The 25780-nt window shown below is 34.3% G+C and overlaps 1 protein-coding gene across 1 annotated transcript in view; it reads left to right on the forward strand.

Annotated features, from left to right (window-relative positions):
- VTA1 (vesicle trafficking 1) overlaps positions 1 to 25780 on the forward strand; it is an 81335-nt gene that overhangs the window by 12694 nt on the left and 42861 nt on the right. The window contains exons 2-4 of the mRNA XM_043999374.1: positions 18349 to 18443; positions 20821 to 20948; positions 21806 to 21881. Of these exons, the coding sequence (XP_043855309.1) occupies positions 18349 to 18443; positions 20821 to 20948; positions 21806 to 21881 (299 nt within the window). The remainder of the gene's footprint in view (positions 1 to 18348; positions 18444 to 20820; positions 20949 to 21805; positions 21882 to 25780) is intronic.

Here is a 25780-nt window from a genome sequence, read left to right on the forward strand (position 1 = left end):
TAGGATCCACCCCTGCCTACTAGAGCTTGCCCTGGAAAACCTTACATTATAAGATTTATACAGATAAGTAAATATAAAATATCTATAAAGTACTATTAGGAGGAAGAGAGCACTAACAGTTGGGGTGGGGTAGAGGAGATCAGGAAAGGCCTCATATGCTACAGGTTTCACCTGAACTACAAAATATAAATGAGGCAAAGAAGCAGCATCTGGAATGTTTCATAAAGCAAGATCAGGCAGTTTGACTGGAATAGAGAGTTCTTGAGTAGGATAATATGAAACAAGACTGGAAAAGTAACTGGGATTCAAGTGCCAGGCAGAGAGTTTTATAAAAATAAACATAAAAGGGAGTTTAAAAAATAGTCTTCAGTTTTTCATCTCCCTGTGATATAGCAAAAACAATTTTTTTTAAAAATCTGGTTCTTTTTGTTAATTCCTTAGAATTATTTTGTATGGCTTTTTTCAAATGTTTGTTGGTCAGTTGTTTCAGTTGTATGAGGGACAGTCAGAAGGCCAATACCACTAGATTGAAAAGTATGGTATTAGGGGACTAAAGGGGGGGGGATAGGTTAGGAAGGGCTTCAAATGCTAAAATGAACTTTCTGTTATTTAATCCTGGAGGTGTTAGGGAGCCACTGGAGTTCATTGAGTAGGAGAATAACTTGGTCTAACCTTCACTTTAGGAAAATCACTTTGGTGACTGAATGGAAGATGGTATGGAGTAGGGAGAGATTTGAGGCAGGCAGACCCATCAGCAGGCTATTGGATTAATCCAGGTGTGTGATGACAAAGGCCTATACTTCAATGGTGGCAGCATCAGAAGAGAAAAGGGGGCATATTTGAGAGATGTCACAAAGGTGAAATTGACAGGCCTTGGCAACAGATAGGATGGGGTTGGGGGTAGTGAGAGATTTGAGGAGTCAAGATGACTCCTAGATTGTGAGGCTAAGTGACTTGGGAGGTTGGTGATATCCTCTATCATAAAAGGGAAGGGAGGATTTAAGGGGAAAGATAATGAGTTCGGTTTTGGGTATATTGAGCTTAAGATGTCAACTGGATATACAGTTTGGGATATCTGAAAGGAAGTTCGAGACCGAAGATTGGAGGTCAGCAGAAAGGATGGGGCAGGAAAGGTAGATTGGAGAATCATCAGTAGAGAAAACAATTAAATCTTGTGATGATTAAAAAGATTCAAGAGACATAGTTTTGAGATAATTTAATCATTTTATAAAAGAATAGTCATTTGGCTGTCTCTCTTATAACAAAGACAATGGTAGTGGGCTCACTTTTTATACCCTTGGAAGAGTACCTATTCAGTGAGGGGCTGAGAGTGGCATCATATCACCTTTGCACAGAGAAACCATGTACTCAGATCACCTGAAGCTTTGGGCTATCTAAACAAAAGGATCTGTCTCCACCTAAGTTTGAGTAGAACACAATGGGCTTCCCCACCTTAGATTAAATTCCTTGTAAGGTTGGGTAGTGTCTCACCAATATCAGGAGAATGAATTCAGCCTCATTATGAGAAATGTCCTTCAAGAGACTGAACTTAAAATTGGGACTTTGGAAGAAGGCAAGAGCTCTGAATCTTTCCAAAATATTCATTATTGATAATCATTTCTCTCAATTTATGGGAGCTGATGAGATCACCAAGTGAAGCAGTAAAGAGAGAGAAGAGGGACCAAGGCAGAACCCAAGAGACACATGAGAAGGCATGATCTGGTTGAAGATCTAACAAAGAATATTGATAAGGAGCTGTTAGGTAGGTAGGAGGAAAACCAGAAGTGATGCACCCGAAAAATCTAGAGATAAGAGAATATCAAAGAGATGAGAGTGATCTGCAATGCCATAAGTCACAGAGAAGTTAAGGAGAATGAGGATTGAGAAAAGGCTATTGGATTTGTCAACATAAGTAACTATGGAAAGAGTGCTTAAAAGTACTTGAGAGAAGTTTGCAGTAAGCCTACAAAGGTAGGTTGCATCCAGATTGTAAAGGACTTTAAAAGTTTTGTAGTTTACAAGTGATCGTCACTAGCTCTATGACATTAGATAGGTCACATGACCTCTATTACTCTTTCCTCGTCTGTTTCTTGTATTGTTTTTTTTAACAAAAACGAGAGGGGCTTATCCACTATTATTTCCTACTTGAAAATTTGCTCATTCTAAAGTCATCAGGAAATGTTTATTAAAGAGCTTCCATCACTCAATAATTATATTGAGATGTCAGTGAAAACTGGTACAAAAAATAAGGTCCTGGCCCTTGAAAAGACTATGTTAGTGAGTTAGAAGAGACTGACACTCTAATAAATGTTGACATGTAGTTAGCATATAATATAGGACAGTGGATAAGATTTATGCTAATCTATATACTGTTATGATATTCTTTTATAGGGTTGAATATTTAAATGCTTACTAAGGAAGAGGCTGGGAGCACTTTCACAGGAGTTCATTGAAGGAATAAGTGTCAAAAAGGCTTATTTCATTTGGGAAGGGAACTTGAAGTGGAGTCTGAAAATAGGAAGGGTGTCCCAGAAAGTCTTTATGTAGGTTCAAACTACTAAAGCTTAAAACTGCACTAAAATTTTTGGGACATCCTTTATAGTTATTTGGTGAAGGTACATAAGTTAAGAATGACCATACTAGGTCAGGTATTTTAAACCTATAAGTGATTCTAAAGAATGTTTTCTGGAGAATTCTTTTCCTTTGTCATGTCAACTTCAAAAAATTTAAAATGAAATCATCTGAGCTGAGGACCCCTTGTCTCATACTTCACCAAATAAATGGATACCATTTGCAGAGAACTCTTCTCTCACATCATCCAGACATTTTCTTACATTGTCTATTCTCTCTCTTTGGTCTCAGATGGAGATAGCTCTTCCCCCTGCCAAGGCAAATCTCTCTATGTGCACTATTAGTTCCATCCCTTCCCTTTTTCTAAGGAAAATTCCTTCCCTATCTTCAGAACTCTCTTATCTTCAATTGCTTCCGAAGTACTGGCTCTTTCTCAGCTGCTGTACACATCTCTATCTTTCCCACCCTTTTCAATCACTCCTGCTAGCTATTATCCCTTATCTTACCTCCTCTTGGCTAAACTCCTTGAGAAAGGTATGTATATTCATTCCCTCCACTCCATCTCTTTAGAGTCTTCTAAACCCTCTACATTCTGACTCCATTCAACTGAAACTGCTCTCTCCTTATTTCTAGTAATCTCTTAATTGCCAAGTAATGACATTTCCTTAATTCTAATCCTTCTTTACCAGCTATAACATTTGACAGTGATCTACTTGATCCCTCATCCTCTTGTTCTCCTAGATTTACCCTCCTCTCTACGTTTTCCTGATATGGTTCTATCCTGCTTCTGCCATCTGACCAGGCCTTGGTCTCTTTTTGCTGGTTCTTCATGCCATACTCGCTGAGTATCCCCCAAAGCCGTGTTTTGGGATCTCTTCTCTTTTCACACTACTCTGGCTTTCTTGGTGATCTCTTCAGCTCCTATGGGTTCAATGATTATCATGCTGATGATTAATGTCCAGTCCTAATCTCTATACATTGCTACAGTTACTCATCACTAACTGCCTCTTAGATAGTGAATCCCATGTCCTGAAGGTATCTTACTCTACATGGCAAAATAAAACTAATTAATCACTGTCAAGGGTACCACCATTCTCCCAGTCATGCTGGCCTTGGTATGTCATGATTTACTACATAATATTATTCACATGTCATAGTTTTTCCAGCCATTCTCCAATCATTGAGCACCTACTTTGTTCTCAGGTCTTTAGTACTTTAAAAAAAAAAGTACTGCTTTGAATATTTCTGTTTATATTGGATCATTGTTTCTTTTTGACATCCATGAGTTATGTGCCCAAGAGCAGGATTACAGGATTTTGACAGTTTCTTTTCTTGCATAATTTCAGATTGTTATCCAAAATAGATGGACTAATTCACAGCTTTACCGGTGTATATTGTTGTGTATTAATGTACCTGTCTTCCTACATCCTTGCCATCTTTGACAGTTCCTTTTTTGCCATATTTGCGAATTTACAGGGTTTAAGGTGAAATAGAATTGTTTTAATATTATATTTCTCTCACTAGTGACTTGGAATATGTTTCCATTTAACAATTTGTAGTTTTTAATTGTTCTTTTGAATTCTTTGTTCATATCCTTTGCATATTCTTTAAGGAATGAGTCATTGTCTTCAATACTTGGAATAATCCCTGTGATCCAGTGACATTTTATGCAAATATTTTTCCTTTCAAGGTTCTCTTATCTGAATTGATTTTATTATTGCAAAGACATTTATGTAATTGAAATTATCTGTTTTGTCTTGTAACCCCTCCTCTATTCCTTATTTAGTTAAGAATTCTCCTAACCATTGCTGTGAAATGTACTTTCATTCTTACCAGTTTTAAGAAATAATACAAACTTTTACACTCAGTTTAGAAATCCACTTTGGTATGGTAAAACACTATTAAAAAGAAGACTCTAAGAAGCTAATTTTTGACAATAAAATTGCTTAAATTGTTTAAAAATAGCAACAAAAAAAGTTTTTCTGTAAACATACCTTGAAATTAAATATTTATTTATTTTTGACTATCTGAGTTAATCAATAACAATACCAAAAAAAAAGTTTTTAAAATCTAATCATATATGGTTCCTATGTTTTTGTTAGGGCCATTTTCCTTATGCCATTCTTATTGAAAATATTACTTTTTACTCAAAAGAAACAAGCATTTCTCCACATTACAGGAAGTTTCAGAAGTCCTTGTGTAGTTGTAAGCTTTAACAGTTTAGTTAGTGCCCTTTTAAATTTTTTTAAGGTGTTTTTTTTTTTTAATTTTAGTGAGGCAATTGGGGTTAAGTGACTCGCCCAGGGTCACACAGCTAGTAAGTGTTAAGTGTCTGAGGTCGGATTTGAACTCAGGCACTCCTGACTCCAGGGCTGGTACTCTCTCCACTGCACCACTTAGCTGCCCCTCCCTTTTAAATTTTAAACTTTAGTATCTTAAAATTGCCCTAAGACTTTTTGGGACACCCTGTCTTTTATCCAAAGCAACTAGAAACAGACCCTTAAAGGGGGAAAATGGTTAGTGAAAAAGACTACAAGAGTACATAGATAAAATGAAAAATTAAATTGCAAATAAAAACTTTGGAAGGGGGGCAGCTAGGTAGCACAGTGGATAAAGCACTGGCCCTGGATTCAGGAGGACCTGAGTTCAAATCTGGCCTCAGACACTTGACATGTACTAGCTGTGTGACCCTGGGCAAGTCACTTAACCCCCATTGCCCAGCCCAGCCCCCCCCCCCAAAAAAAATACTTCGGAAGGAAAAAAAATGAAGGTGAATTAATGACTTACAACAGAAGGTAGAAAATCTTACCCAGGGAACATACTATCTGAAAATTAGAATGGAACCTACAGGAGCCAGTAACTCCTTGAGATACAAAGAAATATTAAAATAAAACCAAAAGATTAAAAAAAAGAAGGAAATATAAATTATCTTCTATCAAAGCCAGTTGACTTGCAAAACAGATCAAGGAGACAGAATTTAAGACTCATCAGACTTCCTAAAAACCAAGGTCAAACAAAACTTGGATATTGTATTTCAAGAAATCATAAATGAGGGGCAGCTAGGTAGCGAAGTGGATAGAGCACCAGCCCTGGAGTCAGGAGGACCTGAGTTCAAATCTGGCCTCAGACACTTAACACTTACTGGCTGTGTGACCCTGGGCAAGTCACTTAATCCCAATTGCCTCACTAAAAAAAAAATAAAAACAAACAAACAAACAAACAAATAAATAAATAAAAGAGAACCAAGACATCGTATTTCAAGAAATTTTCAAAGGAAACTGCCCAGACCTCTAAATCAGAAGGTAAAGTAGAATTGAAAGAACAATCTACCATTCATCTCAAACCTCAAAATGAAAACTCCCAGGAACACCATAGCCAAAATCCAGAGCTTCCAAGACAAAGGAAAAAAAAATACTACAAGCAGCCAGATAAAAAGAATTAAAGTACTAAGGAGCCACAGTCAGAATAATACTCTATTTAGTAGTCATCATCATGAAGAAGCAGAGAACTTGGAATTTGATATTCTAGAAAGCAAAGTATATGTCTGGGCTTACAGTCAAGACTACCCAGCAAAACTAAGTAGAATGCTATAGAGGGGAAAATGAAATAGAGAACTTCAAATGAAGCATTCCTTATTGGAAAAAACAGCTGTGTAGAAATTTTGAAATACCAACCCAAGAGTTTAGAGAAACATAAAAAGGTAAACACAAACAAAAAAATAATAATTGACTAAAACTGATAAACTGCTTACATTCTAAAATAGGGAAACGATAAATGTAGACCCAGTGAGCTCTATCATCTGGGGGCCACAGAGGGAGTCTAATTAAAAGAGGTGTAGGAGTGGCTGTTATGCCTTGATCTTAGGAGAAAAATGGAAAGAGAGAAAGGAAAGTTACAAAAATTATCTCACATAGTTAGAGTATACAGGTAGACATTTACAGAAAAAAAAAAAAGAGGGAAGAGTAGCTGACACTTCAGCCTCACTCTCATCTGATCTGGTTAAAAGTAGAATACACACACATCCACGTACAGAGTTGGTTGCAGAAATGTTTTAAATTCAGCAAGGAAATAGAAGACTGAGTAAAAGAGGGGAGGGGCACAAATTAAAGAAGGGATTAGTCATAAACTAAAACTATAAAGTTGCACAGAAATATTTATAGCTTGCCAAGAGGCAAAGTGGCAAAGAGGAGGTACCCATAAATTGAGGAATGGAATTCCCCAACTGATGGGATACCTTTGTGTTGTAAGAAATGAAGGGGGGCTTATATCTGAACTGATACAGAATGAAGTGAACAGAACCAGAAGAATAATTTATACAACAGCAAACAATTTTGAAAGAATAAGGAACTCTTATCAGCCTAATAACCAACCACAATTCCAGAGGACTAATGATGATACATGCTACTACCTCCTGTTAGAGAAGTGAAGGACTCAGTGTACATTGAGACATTTTCTGGCTGTGGTCTATGTGGAAACTTGTTTTTATTGACTATATACGTATTTGTAACATTTGTTTTTTTCTATGTAATACATATTTTAAGGTAGGTTAAGAACCTGTGACTGAAGTCTGGATAACTGGAAAAGGGGAGAGAGAATGTAGAAGCTAATTGCTTCAATTTTTAATCACCAGTATTGATCACATTCCTTCTTTTCTTCACCTACTTCTTGTAAAGAGACAAAGAGAGGGAAAAGTATAAGATGATACGATGAAGAGAAATACACAATTAATAATCATAACTGTGAATGAAAATGGGATGGACTTACCCACAAAGTGGGATGGTTTAGAAAGCAGAATATAGCAATAGCAATATAGTGTTTATAAGTAACACATTTGAAACAAAGATTTATAGAGTCAAAAGGAGGGGCCAAAATAGAATTTATAGTTTTGATAACTTAAAGTAGGAAGAGTGACAGTAAAAATAGACATGGTAAAGAGATAAATAGGGAAATTGTATTGTGCTTAAAAGCACCAGGGACATTGAACTAATATCAATTATGTATACACATACAAACACACATAAACACACTGAATAAAATAGCATATAAGCACTTAAAGGAAAAGCTAATTGAACAAGGAGAAATAGAAAACAAAACTATAATAAGTCGTGGAACCCAATGTGGTATTTTTCCTATCTGGACAAATGCAGCAAAAAGAAAAAGCAAAATATTGAGTGGTGGAAGATTGGAGTTTAGATGGTTTAGGAGTATATGTAGGCTTAGGGAAAGATGGAATGACAAAAGATTATGTGGGAAATTTGGAGATAAGAATAAGATCAAAGTTATGGCAATCCCTATGTGTAACTGAGGTAGAGTAGAGGACTGGGGCACAAGAGTTGTATAGGTTGTGGAACTGGGAAGTTAAACTATTTAAGGGAACATATGTTGAGGTCCCATATGAGCCAGGCATTAAACTCTGAACACCTAGAGAACTTCCTGGAGGTAAGTATAGAAAACAGCCACCTGTACTTCATTTGGGTAATTAATTAGTGAATCCCAGATAAGGAGAGGTTGCTGAATGAGAATGGATGGTAGAAGACTCTGGAAGTGTCATTGGAAAACAAAGCATATTAAAAGGGAGGAGGAATAAAGGATATGAGAGATGGTGCCATGGTACTGGAAGGGACACTTAGAGGTATAGTATCATTTGGTAGAAACCAGCTCTTGGTACCAGAAAATAAAAGGAGCAAGAGAGCTAAAATCAAAGTTAAGTTTTGGTAATGGTGGTGAGGTGATATTGTAATAGGGTGGGAGGGCAGAGTGGAAGGAGCTGGGAAATCTGGAGACATTGGGAGGGTAGCATTGACATTGCTGAAGAGAAACAATTTGGAAATGAGAAGAGAGCAAGATATACTAAAAGGAATTCTTTCTTTTTGGGGAGGGAGAAAGTACAAAAGGAGAATAGGAACAATGATAAGTAACTATTGTGAGTAAAATTCACCTCAGGTAGCTTTGATCTCAACTTTTCCTAAAAGGTTGCTAGGTATATCATTTCAAAGATGTTTTGATGATAACCCCTATTCCACAATGTTAGCCTTACCTTTTTTTTCTTTTTTTTTTTGGTGAGGCAATTGGGGTTAAGTGACTTGCCCAGGGTCACACAGCTAGGAAGTGTCAAGTGTCTGAGGCCAGATTTGAACTCCGGTCCTCCTGAATCCAAGGCCAGTGCTCTATCCACTGTGCCACCTAGCTGCCCCTTAGCCTTACTTTTAACATATCTTAAATATAAAATAACCGGTTTATATTTTTTAATTGTTTTTAAATTAAAATATTTGGATTTTAGAAATCTATTCTTTACTTTTGTGACACAAGTGAAAGGTGTAGGTTAGTTTCAATCTAATCTTTGGTCCTCTATACTTCAATCAGCCTTTTTGGTATTTTTATATTCTTTTAGCTCCCCAATATTTCTTCATAATGGTGGATAAAATAATGCTTCATTTTATAAAGGGTAACTTTATTTTATGGTGCTTTAAATTGAACATACTTTTCAGATTATTAAATATTTATATAACAACTGCTTTACATGTAATTGAAATGGAATAGGAAAGTATTTAATCCCTTTTCAAATATACTTCATAATTCAATATCAAATAATATTTATTCATTAAAGCAAACACTTTTACTTGGTGAAACTCAATAAGTAAAATGTTTTCCTAAATGATATCCAGCCTCAAGTATATTTGTCCTGTTTTCATAGTTAATTTACTGTTTACTTAAATGTTGATTTTGGATTTTCATTTTAGTTGTGTTTCTTTTGCTAAGATAAATTGTTTCTCTGTAACACCGGTCTGTACTAAAAAGGTTTCCATTATCTTGCTTCTTAATTTAAAATGAATATGGAAATAGATTAGATAGCTTTTTTTCCCAGTTAATTTACATTGTTTCCAGAGCAGATAAAAAGTTTCCCTATGCATTTTAGTAATGCTTCCCCTAAGCATTTTCACTGATTGTCCCACTTAATTGGAATTCCCTCCCTCCTCATCTTCATCTCCTGACTCTCCTGGCTTCCTTCACATCCCATCTAAAATCTTGCCTTCTACAAGAAGCCCTTCCTGATCCAAACTTTGAATGCTAATATACAAATATAGATACACACACAGACATGTATTAGCTAACATTTATTTAGCATTTACTATGTGCTGTGCCCTGTGCAAAGGAAACCTTTTATGGTTATTATCTCATTTGATTCTCAAAACAACCATCAGAGGTAGGTGCTATTATTATCCCAATTTTACAGATGAGGAAAGTGAGGCAAAGGATAAATGACTTGCCCAGGGTCACATAGTTAAAAGTAAGGGGCCAGGGGCAGCTAGGTGGCAAAGTGGATAAAGCACTGGCCTTGGATTCAGGAAGACCTGAGTTCAAATTTGGTCTCAGACACTTGACACTTACTAGCTGACTAGCTGTGTGACCTTGGGAAAGTCACTTAATCCCCATTGCCCTGCCAAAAACAAACAAACAAAAAGTAAGGGACCATATTTGAACTCAGGTCTTTCCAACTGCATACCCAGTACTCTGTTTTGTGTGTGTGTGTGTGTGTGAGAGAGAGAGAGAGAGAGAGAGAGAGAGAGAGAGATCAAAGGTATTAACTAGGTAGACAGTGGTATTTTAGCAGAAATTTGAAGAAAGCCATTCATGAAGGAGAGCAAGTGAAAATGCAACAGTGTTTCATGATTTTTCTCTAGCCTTGTTCAGTAGCATATAAATAGGAGTAAAAGCAGCAATGGTGGGATAAAAAAGAAGGTAAAAGACACTTAGCTATCAAATTGATCTTCCCAAAGCACTTATTTAACTATAGAACCCACTCCACCCACCCACCCCCATTCAGTCAACTCCAGTGACTTCCTGTTGTCTCTAGGATCAAATATAATATCTTCTCTTTAGCTTTTAAAGCCCTTTGCAATTTGTCCCCTTCCTAACTTTCTAATCTCCACCAATGCACTGTACAGTCCAATAAGACTTGCTTCCTCAAAGTTCCTCACACTAGATATCCTATCTCCTAACACTAAACATTTTCACTTGTACCCCATGCCTAGAATTCTTCATTTCTCCTGCCTTGCTTCCTTCAAATATCATATAAAATCCCACCTTCTGTAAAAATATTTGTGTATATATCTATATGTATACATATATGTTTATAGTCCACCTTCTACAAAGATGTGTGTGTGTATCATTTTTGCCTAGCACATAGTAGGAGCTTAATAAATATGTATTGACTGACATATTGATATAGTTGTTTCTATCTCCTAAATTTCTCTCTGTATGCCTTTCAGAGATTCATCCCATATAACAAAGGATATTTTTAAAAGAAAAAACAATAGGAAAAATAAAGAGAAAAAATAATCAGCAAATACATTTTAAAAGCCTGAAAATATACATCGTTTGTCACACTTGTGAATGCTCTATGCTTGCAGAAGTTAAGGGAGATGTTTTCTCCTATCTTCTTTGGAGCCATGCACATTCTTTGTAATTTTGTAACATTCATTTCTAGTTGTTTTTACAGTGACTATTCTTTCCATTTAGATTTTGTAGTCTTTGTATGTATTGTTTACTGGCTCTGCTTATTTCACTACACATGGGTTCAAGTCTTCCCATGTTTCTCTGTACTTGTCATATTCATCTTTCCTTACAGCACCACAATATTCCATTCCATTCATGTGCCCTAATTTGTTTAGTAAATCCCTAGTCAATGGATATCTACTTTGTTTACAACTCTTTTCTACAACAAAAAAATACTGATATAAATATTTTGATGTATGTGGGGGCTTCTTACTGATGACCTCTATAGGATAGGAGCCTAATAGTGGAACCTTTGGGTCAATTGTCAAATCTTTTAGTCACTTTATTTCCATGATTCCAGATTGCTTTCCAAGATGGTTGTAATGATTCTCACCTCAACCAAGAATGCACTTAGTGTTCCTGTCTTCCTACAGCCTCTCCAGCATTGACTATTTCCATCTCATATAATCTTTGCCAATTCACTTTTCTTGTTGTCATCATTTCAGTCATATCGAACTCTTCGTGAACCTCTTTGGAATTCTCTTGGAAAAGATACTAGAGTGGTTTGCCATTTCCTTTTCCAGCTCATTTTATAGATAAGAAGCTGAGGCAAACAGGGTTAAGTGACTTATACTGCTTCACATAGATAATAAGTATCTGGAGCCAGATTTGAACCCAGGAAAATGAAACCTCCTGACTGAAGGCCAATCACCCTGAACATTCTTGCCACCTAGTTGCCAGTTCACTGAATATGAGATAAAGCCTCAGGTTGATTTGATTTTCATTTCTATTGTTATTAATGATTTGGAGTCTTCTTTCATGTTGGAGATAGGAGTAGTCATGTTTGTTAATATTTTTTTTAAATTATTCTTTTGAGTACTTCATATCCTTTGGCTACTCATCTACTAAGGGGAATGGCTTTTGGTTTCTTATAAAGATTCTTGATCAAGTTATTCTCTTCAAGTTTTCCTTACTTAATGTCTTAAGTTTCATACTCTATTCTTTTAATTCATTAGTTTGTTTTTTTCTTTGTGTTATTTGAAACAAAGAAAAATACAGAATGGCTTTCTGTCCTATATACCAGCCTTCTGTTTCTATAGTAGAAGAGTGGCCAAAGAATTAATAGTAGAAGAGTGGCCAAAAAGAGCAAAGAATATAAAGAATCACCAAATTTTTAAACCTAAAAAAATTAACCTAGATTTTGGTATACTAAATGTGAGTGTGTACTGGAAGAACTAAATCTTATCATTCTTTATATTTTTGTTATAACCAGGTTCAGAAGACAGTAGAAAGTTACAGCTAACTGAAAGGATAGCTCACAGGTTCTCCAAGAAGCAAATAAAGAAATTGGCAGATTTGGCATTATCCTATATCCAAAACCAATGGGAATCATTGTTGGACTATTTTGCAGTATTCCTGAATGAGTACTTGCAAGAAGTCTACTATGAAATAACTGCCACTTGTGCATCATTACCTGTGGCAGTGGCCAAATGATTAGAGCAGTATGTAAAAAACCCAGGATACTCTAAATTAAAGAAGACATTTCAGTATTTGGTAGCTTCACTGTTAAAGAATAGGAAGGAACAAAAACATGAAAACTACATAGAAAGAAGCATCATACCTATATATCATGAATATTATATTCAGGAAAATAATTGAAAGATCATATATAGAAAATACAAAACTTAGCAGAACAAAAAAAAAACTTCTTACTAATATGGGAGTCCTTCCTAAATCTTTACAATCAGCACACTTACTTGTTAGAGCAAAGATAACAGTTAATACAAAGCTAAAAGAAAGAATAAAATGAGAAAAATATGATTTTCAATTGAAGCAACTATGATCTATTTAGTTGAGCCATCAGTGATAAAAAGTGGGAAGTGAATGAAAGAACATCAACTTGGATTATAACAGTTTCATTCAGATATAAATCAATTGTCATTATGAGAACAAAATCATTTTCAGAATCAACATAGCAAATACTTGACCTTATCTAGTTGAGAGATGTATCAAAGGCAACACTAGCTTAATAAAAACTAGATTGTAAGAAAAAACCTTGACAAGAAACTCAAGTCAAAGTCATCCTAAGAGCATTGAAGGATGAAGATGGGAGGATGAAAAAGAAGCCACTGTTTTTGTCACAAGCATCTTTTTACCATCAAGGAGAGCAAAGCTACCGCTCTTGGATGCTAGCATTTAGATGAATGTTCTTTTCTGGATCTATAGGATTTCTTAAAACGAAAAAGAAATAATCAATTTGTCCTACCCTTTTTGTTTCCTATATTTATTGGCAAATGTGAATGTAAATAAGTGATTTTTGGTCAATTAATGGCCATGCTCAAAAAGAAAAAAAGTCTACATGCAAAAACTCTATATTCAAATAAGATTTAATGAAGAATACCCTTAACTTTTATTGCCAACCAAGGCAACAAGAGGATTGTACACGGGATGCCGGAAGTAATAGAGATTGGAGGATGCCAACAAAAATAGCTTTCCAACTCTAACTTTATATACAGGAAAGATTCTGTCATTGTCTCATGTCAGTGATGTTTCACCAGATTTCTTCCCTTGCTAGGAATTCAAAGACAGTAATTGGTAAGGAAGCAAAGGTTGTCTTCAATATTTCAAAAGACGTTATGACAAAACATTTATTTTTGGCCTGAATTTTGACATAATTCAACTTTCCCACAATTCTAAAATATGCTATAGTTGCATTAAACAGGTTAATATTCACCCAGGGCTTTTTGACTCAGTATTTTATATATCAAAGCCTCTTGCATCTATGAGATGGATCCACAGCAATTTCATAATACGTTCTGATAAAGTATCTCATACCCACTTGTGATTTTAGAGGAAGTAAAGATAAAACTGAAGAAAACAGTTGGACTAGACAAAGTATACACAGAACAGGTTCATGCTATAGGCAGCACAATTAAGAGGGCCTTGAGGGATCTAAAAAAGGGGGAAGATACAAAAGGTGAAGGGAAAAAATCATTGATATTATTACCACCTAAAAAGATAAGCAAGAAAGTATCAACTACTGATCTATATGTCTGCTTTTCCACTTGTATGAAATTTTTCTGAAACTAATATACAAATACATAAAGCATTCTTGATGAAGATGTTATAAGGGAAAAAAGCAGGTTTTGAAAAGGAATATTCCACAATTGACTTAAATCTTAGTCATTAGATGATGAACTAAATGATATAGAGAAGTGGTGTCAAACTCAAATACAAACAGGGACCACTAACCTATACATAGGGATACCAGTGGGCTGCATATTGATTTAGTTTTAATATGTAATATTAATTATGTTTTATTTTCTTTTTATTCATTTTGTTATATATTTCTCAATTACTTTTTAAACTGGGTCAGACTATATTTGGTAATGTTGTGGACTAGTTACATGTGACTGATAGACTGGCCACATCTTTTGCACCTGTCACCTGTTACTATACATGCGAAATGCCTACAATTGATTTGTTATTATTAAGGTGTTTGATATACACACATAAATATAGATAGATATATGAGAGATAGCTATTTCCCCATATCTGTGGCATCTTTAGGAAATAATCTATATACATGCAAGAAGCATTCTTAATGAAAGTATGAAGGGGAAACAGGCTGTTTTTTACAAATAATATTCTAAAGGAGACCACATCTTTTTCAGTTGCACAGTTGTTGAAAGGTCCAGAGAATAAGTAATCCCAGTGTTTGTTTCACTTTTTAAAAAGCATTTTCTTCAAATAGAACAAAATTCCTCTTTAAAGACTTTTCTTTTAGCAACTATCACACATCTATTCCATGCATATTATAAACATGTATTCAAATCTCTGTACATCTGTTGTTCCAGTGTTTGGACAAATCACTTAACCTCAGAGCCTCAATTTCCTCACCTGAAAAATGAAGGAGTTGCTTTAGATGACTTCCAGCTCTCAATCTATGATCCTATAAAGGAGCATTCTTAGACAATATTAACTTATATTTACTGAACATAATCTCAGTGTTTCACCTTGACTTAGAGTCTTTTCATTATTTTTGTGGATTTAGCCTCTTCAAAAAAATGTATCTTGTCAGGCTAGTCAAAGAGTACTAAAAATCATGAAACTTTTATTTTGTGAGGTCAAATTTCAATCTGTTTGTATTAAAATTCCATCTCTATCAATTTCCAAAAGGTTTGCAAATGGCACAAGATACACATTTTTAAAGTATAGCTTCTCCAGTAATCAAACATTGTTTTGCACAATTGAACACTTGTTACAGTAACATTCCTATAATTGAATTATAATAATCAATTTTCTCTTAACATAATATATAATTTTCTAATAATTAATTTTAGATTTAAAATAAATGCAAATTGAAAATAAATAGCAGTACTAGATCTGCTACTGAATTGGGAACATCCAGGAGCAGAACTGGATTCTAATCATGACCATGTGTCGCTCATTTTAATCCAGATCTCAAAATACTTTCTAAAAGAAAAAGAAAATAAGAAAAGTTTAAACTAGCAGATCTCCAGTTTACCATCTTAAAATTACATCATCTCATGACCCTATAGAACCAGTTGATTTTCAGAAAAATAATGATTTTTGAATTACAAATAATATCAATTTCAGGATACCATTAAAAATTTTTGTTTGCTAAGTTGTGTCACTTGTTATTGTTAAGAGAACATAATTTGTCCAAACACCAGTTGTCTTTCTTATCTTTTGCTTGAGCTTTCTCATGAAGTTCTTTGAGTGTTTCTTGTTTTAAGTCTTAGCAATGTACCATTTTAAATTATATAAATCTTTTATACTATTATAAAACAAAGTGAATTTCACGAAAATTTTTCTGTCATACGTAGTTTAGTTAATAACTAGTGATTGATTTTTCTTTCCTGTAAAAGAAGAAACTAAATATGAGTTCAAAGACCTAAATTTAACTTCGTGATTTCTAGTAACTTGCTGTGTGACCTTGAATAATTTACTTTATGTTTTGGGGTCTTAGTTTCCTGATGGTTTGAGCTGCTAGTAAACTAGATTCCATGTTGTTCTGACTTGCAAGAAAAAGTTCATAATTTAAGTTCTGCTGACATTATTTTGTGGTCATTTAAACAAGGTTAGTTTGGAATTTAGGTGTTGGGGGAGTTTGTTTAACAAATTAACAATATTTTTTAAAAATTTCAGAAGATATATTTCAGAAGTTTTCAAGCACTCTTGTTTGTTTGTTTTAGTGAGGCAATTGGGGTTAAGTGACTTGCCCAGGGTCACACAGCTAGTAAGTGTTAAGTGTCTGAGGCCGGATTTGAACTCAGGTACTCCTGACTCCAGGGCCAGTGCTCTATCCACTGCGCCACCTAGCTGCCCCCGTTTTCAAGCGCTCTTAAAATATCTTTAGCAGTAACATTTTGTAAGCTATTAATTCTTGGTACATATATACTTGAAAAAAATACAGTTCTTTTAGAAGTAGTCTCTAGTTTCATTTTTCAATAGTTTACTCAGTTATTCTCAGATTTGGGTATATTCAAATCTTTAATACTAATTGGTATTCAGAGTTCAAGCCATAGCCAGTATTTGACTTTTCCTGCCCTTGTTGAAGCTCCCCCTGCTTGGTTGTTCTTTAAACCCATAATGAATGTAAAATCACACAATAAGTGATTCTCAGAGCTATTGTTTTAACCAAGGCTACCTAATTAAAGCAGATTTTTGTTGTTGTTGTTGTTGTTGTTGTTGGGGTTTTTTTGCCTATGGGAGGCACGGTAGTAGCCTTGAACTCTTGGCAGTTGCATGAGGCATTCTGCAAATGTGATATAAAAAAATCTAATCATTCACCATAAGTGATTAGATGGTTTTAAATGCAAAAGTTTGTAGCTGACTTTCCAAGTGCCAATGATGATTGATCTTCATTTACAGTTAGACATGAGCACCTCCATTACTCACACATTTCCTTAAATAGAATAACTTTTTTTTCCTGGAATTCAAGAGCACTATTATTCCAAATACTACTATGGAAAACACCTCCATTGGATTTTTTTTTAAGTTTATTATAGGGGACAGCTAGGTAGTGCAGTGGATAAAGCATCGGCCTTGGATTCAGGAGGACCTGAGTTCAAGTCCCACCTCAGACACTTGACACTAGCTGTGTGACCCTGGGCAAGTCAGTTAACCCTCATTGTCCTGCCAAAAAAAAAAAGTTTATTATAAACATAGCCTTCTGTTTCTTACATCTATGAGACTTGTCCAGGCCCTTGCCAACTCAAACCAGAATTATAACAAGGAGCTTCTAACTCATGTGACTAGTTTCAATCTCTTCTTTTTCCCAATTCATCCTCTGTACTTCTGACATATTAATCATCCTGAAGCATAGTTTTTGTTGTGGTATGGCTGTGTTTAAAAACCTTCAGTAGCTCCCTGTTACTGAATAAATAATGAATGAATAAATGACCTCACATTTACTGCCTTCCACAAGTTTTTATAGTTTTGCCTGCTATTCTTCTACCATCTTCCTATGCTTTTCTCAAAGTGGACGAATCATAGTTACTTATACAGCTATGCCATTTCTACATGAAATCTTCCATGTTATTGCCAGTTATTAGTGGTTCTATTCCTCCTGAAATAACCTTGAATTTATGTATCTTTATACAGGGTTTAATTTTCAATAGAATACAAGTTCCTTGAAGTCAGGGCCATTTTCATTTTGGTCTTTGTATTTACAGTGCCTTTAGCACAGAAGATACTAAACAAATGTATGCTGAACTGAATTATATCACATGGCTCTGCCCTTCCAAATCTTTACTTACCTAAACTCATAAAGCACTTATTATCTGTACCAGTATTCTTGCCCATTTTCCTTCTGGATTTTTTGCTGTTTCTGCCTAAGCCCAAATCCTCCTGGCAGGGAGGGACTGTATCATGTATAGGTTTGTAGTCTCATTATTTGTCATAATGCCAAATGTACATATGGACTTGTCTCCCCATTTAGAATTTAACCTCCTTGGTAGTAGGAATTATTTTATCCTTTATATTTGTATCCTCAGCTTCTGCATGTAATAGGCACTTAATAAATGCTTGTTGTTTGACTGACTTGATAAGTGAGTTAAAGTACTAGTTTTAGTTAATTCTATTCAAATTTGAATTATCGTACACAAATTATTTTTGCAACTTATTTCAAACTCTCAATGAAATAGAAAAATTGAGCTATTGTTTAGAACATTTTTGCCCTGTTGTTTTGATTTGCTTAGGTATTGCTCATGTTAATTTTTCCTTTCCTTTATTTTTTTTTCTTTTCCTTTAAAGGTCGTTTATATGCAATGCAAACTGGAATGAAAATTGACAGTAAAACTCCTGAATGCCGAAAATTTTTATCAAAGCTTATGGATCAGCTGGAAGCTGTAAGTAACAAATTTGTAATTCATTTCATAATTAGTGTTTCAAAATGTTAGGATAAAATCTTAGAATTTTTGTTAGTTGTCATGTTTCTTTTGCCTTACTGTAGTCAGCATTTCTATTACATAATAGTATTAAGGGGAAAGCTTACATTTTTAAAATATCATACTCTTAGGAATATATTCTATTTTATAAAACCAGATAGGAACAAAATATCATTGCCTCCATCCATCTCATTCTATGCATACCCACACCAATGAAAGAGATCTTTTAAAGTATTGAAAAAATTAATTGAATCAACAGACATTTATTGAGTACCTTCTCTATCAGGCACTATACTAGGTGCTAGGGAATACAAAGATGACATAATATAGTCCCTTACCTTGTGCTAGTGAAAAATATTTAAAAGAGTTCTCTTTTATATAGTTTTGAAAGATTATCATCTCATAGTATATTTTCTTTGTAAATTAAGTTTAATTTTTTAAGCTTTTTGTTACACATGTAGGATAGTCTGGGATATTACTTTAGAATAACTTGTTGCATTTTGAAAAACCTGTACTTTTATGAAAAGGTTTTAAGATTGTAAATTTAAGGTAAAATATAGTTTGAAAAATGACTACTTCTCCCCAGTTTTAAGTTTTTGATCTAGTTGTTATTAATGAAGGTAATTTATCTAAAGCAGCTTGTACAGACCCAGAGTATGCAAAATAAAGTAATTAATAATACTTAACTGTTAAGGACTATGTTATCTTTCTTTTCTGTATGCTCCAGCATCTAGCATAATTCCTAAGCCATTCTCCACAGTTTCCTCTCAGTGATTACTTTGGGGGCTAGACTGGAAGCAGATCAGTGGTCTGGGACATGATACTGTTTCTGAGGCTCTTGAGTTTAGGGTCCTGGAGTATCTCCACTGGGGTCTTAATGGAAGTGCTGATTGAGGCCATGTTGGTCATTTTACCTGCCTGGCACCTGTCATCTCCTTTCTCCATGACAGACGGTCTTGTTGCTGTGTCTAGGCTGGCTTATCCACTGGTTGCAGTTGGTTTATGAAATATGCATTCTCAGATTTGGAAAATATTTTGACTAGTTTTGCTTTTCTACACATGCTCACACACCCCATATTTATTACAAGAGTGTGGACCAAAAAAGCATCAGTATTTTTTTTAATTATGGAAGGAAACAAAAAGGACTCCAGAAGAGGGCAGAAACAAATGGAACAATTTTTTTTTACTTTGTTAAATTATATATTTGTATATTTAAATATTAGATATTTTAAAATCTCTAACAAGTTCACCTTACCTTTTACAATCCTTTTTTCTTTTTATATTGGAATCTTTGTTTTGGGGAAGGAAAGATTTTTTTTTTTAATATTTGTAAAACTGAAGGGAAAATGAAATGTCATTTTAATGCCATCTAGATAATGAGCCAACAGGGAAAATTTATTCTTTGGGCAAAATAAAGGCTAATATATGTTATAATGCTTGTTTATATTATATTAAAATTTGCCATATTTTTTATGAGTTTTAAGGTACTTATATTTCTGTCAGGCTTTCGATATTATTACAGATGACTAGCTTACCAGATTGCATACTCCCTCTAAAAAAACAACAGTGTAGAATTTAAAGCTTCTTTGAAAACTCTTTTGGCAGTATAGGAACTATAAGCTAGTGTCTTGTAGTTATTTCTGTTTTTGTTCTCCCCAAAACCCAAGATTTCCTTAACTTCATCATTTGCTTTGCTGACTTTATTAGGAAACCTGAAGCTACTTATACTCTTAATATCTTTGAAAAGAAGCTTTTGAATCAGAGTACAGTGCTCAGATGATTTTTGCTTTTAAATCTTTAGACTGTTAATAGTCAAAATAGGAAGATAGGGACATCTTTTTCATTAAATTATTGATGTTTTTGTAAAGTACTGCACAAAGTGCTTTACATGGGGAAAGTGCGTAGATGTACAAAACTACAGTGACAATCTGTATTTGTATAAACTAAAAATGTCTTCTATTTAAAATTCTAAGTTTAGTTATTTTTTGATTATTTTGATAAGCAGTCTTTTTGTATTATACGCCTGTAGTATTTAATGAAAATGCTTTTGTATATCATAATGATCTGTCTCTTTTACTTTATCATCAAAATTAAAGGGTTTTTTTTAGGTGGAGAAAAGTTAAAATGTTTAAATGAATTTGTATATTGGGAAAAATAGTATCTATATTTTAAACATTATTCAAATGCTTTATTTGATGATCTGTTAGTGTTTTAAAGTAGCTGTTGGGTGCTACATATTAAAGTATTTTTCTTTCTGTATTTATTTTTAGATCTAATCACTAAAGCAGTCACCTTAAGGGACCCCCTCTCAAAAGCAATATTTCTGATTTTATTTCAGCTTAAAAAACAGTTGGGTGATAATGAAGCTATTACTCAAGAAATAGTTGGTTGTGCCCACGTAGAGAGTTATGCTTTGAAAATGTTCCTTTATGCAGACAATGAAGATCGTGCTGGGAGATTTCACAAGTAAGCAAAAAAGAAGAAAATATTGTTTTACTAGTTTTATATTTTATTTGGAGATTTAATTATTTTACTCTATAATGGCAAGTATATCTAAAGGTAATGGATAGTTTTCTCCCATACATTATATTAACTTTATTTTTAGTTTCCAACTAACCGTTTTCTTTAATTTTAGGATTTAAATGTCTTTTGAAAAAAATTGCACCTAAAATAATAGCACTTTTATAGTACTTTGTTGTTTGCAGAGTGCTTTACAAATATTATCTCTTTTTATCCTCACAGCAACTCTGGGAGGTAGGTGCTCTTATATTCTTGTTTTATAAATGAGAAAAGTGAAGTACAACCTACTTACAAAATCATTATCTAAAAAAAAAAATTACAATGGTAATTCTTGTTGGGGCAGGATTGCTGAATTAATAGTATGGCTATGGCCTTTTGTTCACAAATTGTCCTCTGATTAGTAAATTTTCTATTTAAAAAATCTCTTTATTTTTCACTTTTGAAAAGGTTGTTGATGAATTATTTTAGAAAATTCCCTCAGAAGAGTATTTCAAATGATTGAATTTTTTTTTTGAGATAACTTATTGACACAGGTTACATTCTACAAATTTAACTAACAGAATGTTTGTTGTTATAAGGTTAATTAAAAGTATGTTTTATTCCTGTCCCTTGAATCCTGGATTATAAGAGGTTACTGTATATTCCCCACATTGATTCTCCCCTTCACCCTTAAATTATAATTATATGTAATTTTGAATTACTTTTTAAATTTGTTTTTGGAATTCTTGCCTTCCTAATATGTGTTTCTAACTCTGCATTTAATATACCCAGCTAAAAACAGAACAAATGTTTTTCTCTTGCAGAAACATGATCAAGTCCTTCTATACTGCAAGTCTTCTGATAGATGTCTTAACAGTATTTGGAGAACTCACTGATGAAGTGAGTGTACTTTGGTTTTGAATGCTTTTTAAAAACTACCTGTTCGTCAGTGGAGTTTTTTTCATCCATCATAACTATTTTATTCATATTTTGCTTTATTCTTAGTTTAATATTTCTTTGCATTGAATAGTTAAACAATTATATGATTGATATTTGCTGTAGATGTGATTCACTGCATAGTGTTAAATAATTACCATATTTTGAAGTGGTATGTTTTCTGAAGGAGCAGGCTTTCTTTTTTAAAGTACATTATTTCCAATTTTCACTTATGTCCTAAAAGTATTATTAAAGTCAGTTATTTTAGGATGTTTCATTTCAGTGGTAGCAATCAAGTACATCATTTTTCCTTCACCATGAAGGGAAGAAGAAATAAATCCAAAGAGATACAAACACACAACTCACAGTAGGTGGGAAGTACCCACCTTATGAATAGCTTGTGTTCCAGAAGTTCATTTGTAAATCAGTTGTTTGAAACGTGTTTTTGTCCTTTTCCCCAAACAATATCATAGTAGTTGTTGTGCCATATTGGTGAAGCTGGGCTATACAGGCTCAAGACTACAGAGGAAGGAGGTTGTGGTTTCCTGCATATCCCAACCTCAGGAATATTTTTACATCCTGGGCCCACTAACCCCAGATCCTTTGTTTTTCTTTTAAGGGCCCTTAGGACTAACCCTCATATAAACTTTTCATTGCTACCATCTAGTAGCTCTGACAACTTTCTCTTTTATTTGAATACTTTGGAAGAGAATATGGTTTCACTGCTTCCCACCTGCTTTTTTATCCCAGAAATAAGCTTATGACTTTTGAAACACTATAGTGTTTGAAACCCTATAGTGCTTAACACAGCACTTTTTACATAACTGGTAAATAAATACCTTATTCATTTATTTATTCGCATATAGTTTATAGAAAAAGCAGATATAACTGACATATCTAGGTTTTCAAAAATAATAGAACAATATGGAATCAGAAAAGATAAAAATAACAGTTATGGGGAAACAGAAATTTAAGCATTTGGGAATTTGCTTATCCTAGTTATTATGCCCTCTTTTTTCTACTTCTGATTTATAGGAGAAAATAACAATATGGATAATATGGGTGGGTCTTTGTATATATAAAAATAAATCTGCATCTCATAGTCTAACCCAGACACTTTAAAAAATAACTTTATATGTTGAAGAAAGATACTCTGGGTATTTCTAGAGTGAGGCAAAGGAGAGAGGCTTTGTAAATAAGTGAAGAGAAGAGACAGTAGTATGGGGTCTCTGCCAAAACTTTCACAGCAATTAGGTAGAAAGAGCAGGTATCTCGAAGCTTCCTCTTCCCTTTTTCTCCTCTTCCACATCCATATCTCTGCTGTTTAACTTGTTACCATAGACAGACAGACATTGCTCTCCACAGTGACAATGGAAAGGTGAAAAGCATGACTCATGTTGGGACTAAGCAGATATTCGAAGCAGCACCTACAGCAAGGAAAGAGGAGCTACTTGTTCCCAAGATAAGCAGTGGATTTTTAAGGAGGGTCCTTGCAGCCATCCACCTGATGGTTGGATATGTTGCAGAGGGAATTCTTTTTCAAGTATGTGTTTTAGTTACTGGCTTCCTGAGGATCCTTTTAACTGAGCTTTTCTAATTCTGGGAGTACACATAGTTGGGTGTATATAAGTCACAGTCTACCTGTAAGTAGATGTTTAAAGGTATAGCATTTTAGAACTAGAAAGTATCTTCTGGTCTAATGCAGCCCATTCTTAGAACTGATGAGAATATTGAGAACCTAAGAAGCAAAGGTCACAGAATTAGTTAGTACTAGAACTCAGGCCTCTTGACTTCCATAACAGAACCCTGTCCCTAAAACACTATTACCTCTCCTATTTCTACCATTTTTCAAAGATAACTATCATAATATTAATAAAGCATCATTCCCACTGAATTCATTTTAGAAATACCTTACTTCTCTGTGCAATCAAAATCACAACTTAATACCAGAAATACTAGTATTTCTGACCTGCTTCCTTGTACATTTAATTTCTATCCATTCATTTGTAACTACTAATGCAATGCAGTTGGAGCCATAGAGGATGTCATTCAAAAAGTAATGGGAAACACTGATGTTAATGCTTATGTTTTATAAAGCTGTTTTTTCAGACAAATTAGGATAATCTATTTTTGCATACCTTTTGCTTGTGGGGCTTGGTGTTTATTCCATCATTTCCAAGATTTTTTTTTTTTATATTCAGTCTCTTAAATTCTGAGAGGCAGGATTATATAGTGCATAAAGGGCCAGCCTTATAATCAGAGAGGCTTGTGCAGCCATTGACAAGACAGTGCCCCAGACAATTTTGTGACTCTTAAGTTATAGGTAGCATTTCATTTTACAGTGAGCAAGGAATTGCCATGTTTTGATCATAGGAGTTTCCCATACTGATGGAATTATTGGTCTGGGTTTTAGAAATATGTACATATATACAGTTACACTACTGTGCTTAACACAGCACTTTTCACATAAGTGTTGAATAAATGCCTCATTCATTCATTTATTCACATATAGTTTGTTGAAAAAGCACAGATATTACATCTAGATTGTCAAAAATAATAGAACAGAATCTAAATAGCTCTAGTGACTAAGTTGAATAGTGGAAAGCATACAGGACTGGAAGCTGGGCAACCTAGATTCTTGTTCAGGCTCTACCATTAACTAGCTGCGTGACCTTAGGCAAGTTCTTTGACTTCTCTGAGATTTAATTTTTTCATTTGTCAAATGAGTGGGTTGAATTAAGTGATCTCCAATATCATTTCTAGCTCTAGAATTCTATAAATTTTTCTGTAATCAAATTGAGCAGGCTAGAAGGCACATTAACATGTAAGAAATCAGCACTTTATTTTTACAGCTTTTACATATATGTGTGTATATGTGCATATATATTAATATATACACATTATATATGTGTGTATATGTGTACATACATGCATGTGTTGAATATATAAGTAAACACATAAACCAGAAGTTTAAGCATCAGCTGTCACCTGCCCTTCCTCGGGAGAGTTGTTTACCTTGTTACAGTGATACTAACAGAGAAATAGCTTGAAGTTTTGATTTACTAACACTACTATAACCCTAGGATGTGTCATAAACAACATCCTAACTCGCAAGGCTATCGAAAAGATTAAGTATTTGAAATCCATGGATTAAATCTGATCACTGCAGAGCATTGAAAAGACTAGATTGACTCATTCCCTCCTCTCCCTTCCCATTTCTAATCCAGCCCCATCCTGTACTTTGGAACCACTAGCAGGGGCAGAGACAAGAGTCAGAAAGCTTGGAAAAGTTATTTCAGGTATGCAGATTTTCCATACTCTTACTATATTTATAGTTCCAGACCAGTTGCAGTTCTCTGTATTGGGTCGTCGAGAGAAAGTGCCAGAGTACTGTTTTCTTCATTTGTATCCTGGCTATACCGTAGCTCTATGTGTCTGTTTCTTAGGACTGAATTGTGTTTTAAAAGCTATTAATGCTATTCATGCTTCTGTTTCTATGCATAAGAAGATTAAAATATTATCTAAAACCTCAGAAAAAAAATTTTAGATGATTCGCATTTCTAATCACTTGTACTGCTTTTTTTTTGGGAGGGAGGGAGTGGGCAGGGCAGTGAAGGTTAAGTGGCTTGCCCAGGGTCACACAGCTAGTAAGTGTCAAGTGTCTGAGGCTGGATTTGAACTCAGGTACTCCTGAATCCAGGGCCGGTGCTTTCTTCACTGTGTCATCTAGCTGTTCCACTTATACTACTTTTAAAGCTATTAAATGTAAGACTTTTTAGATACGATTTTTTTGTCTTTATACTGTAGTTATTATCTAAAATTTATCGATTAGCTCTTCATAGTCCTTTATGGAATATGGTACC

The sequence above is a fragment of the Dromiciops gliroides genome, chromosome 4 (assembly GCF_019393635.1).
Source record: "Dromiciops gliroides isolate mDroGli1 chromosome 4, mDroGli1.pri, whole genome shotgun sequence".
NCBI lineage: Eukaryota > Metazoa > Chordata > Mammalia > Microbiotheria > Microbiotheriidae > Dromiciops > Dromiciops gliroides.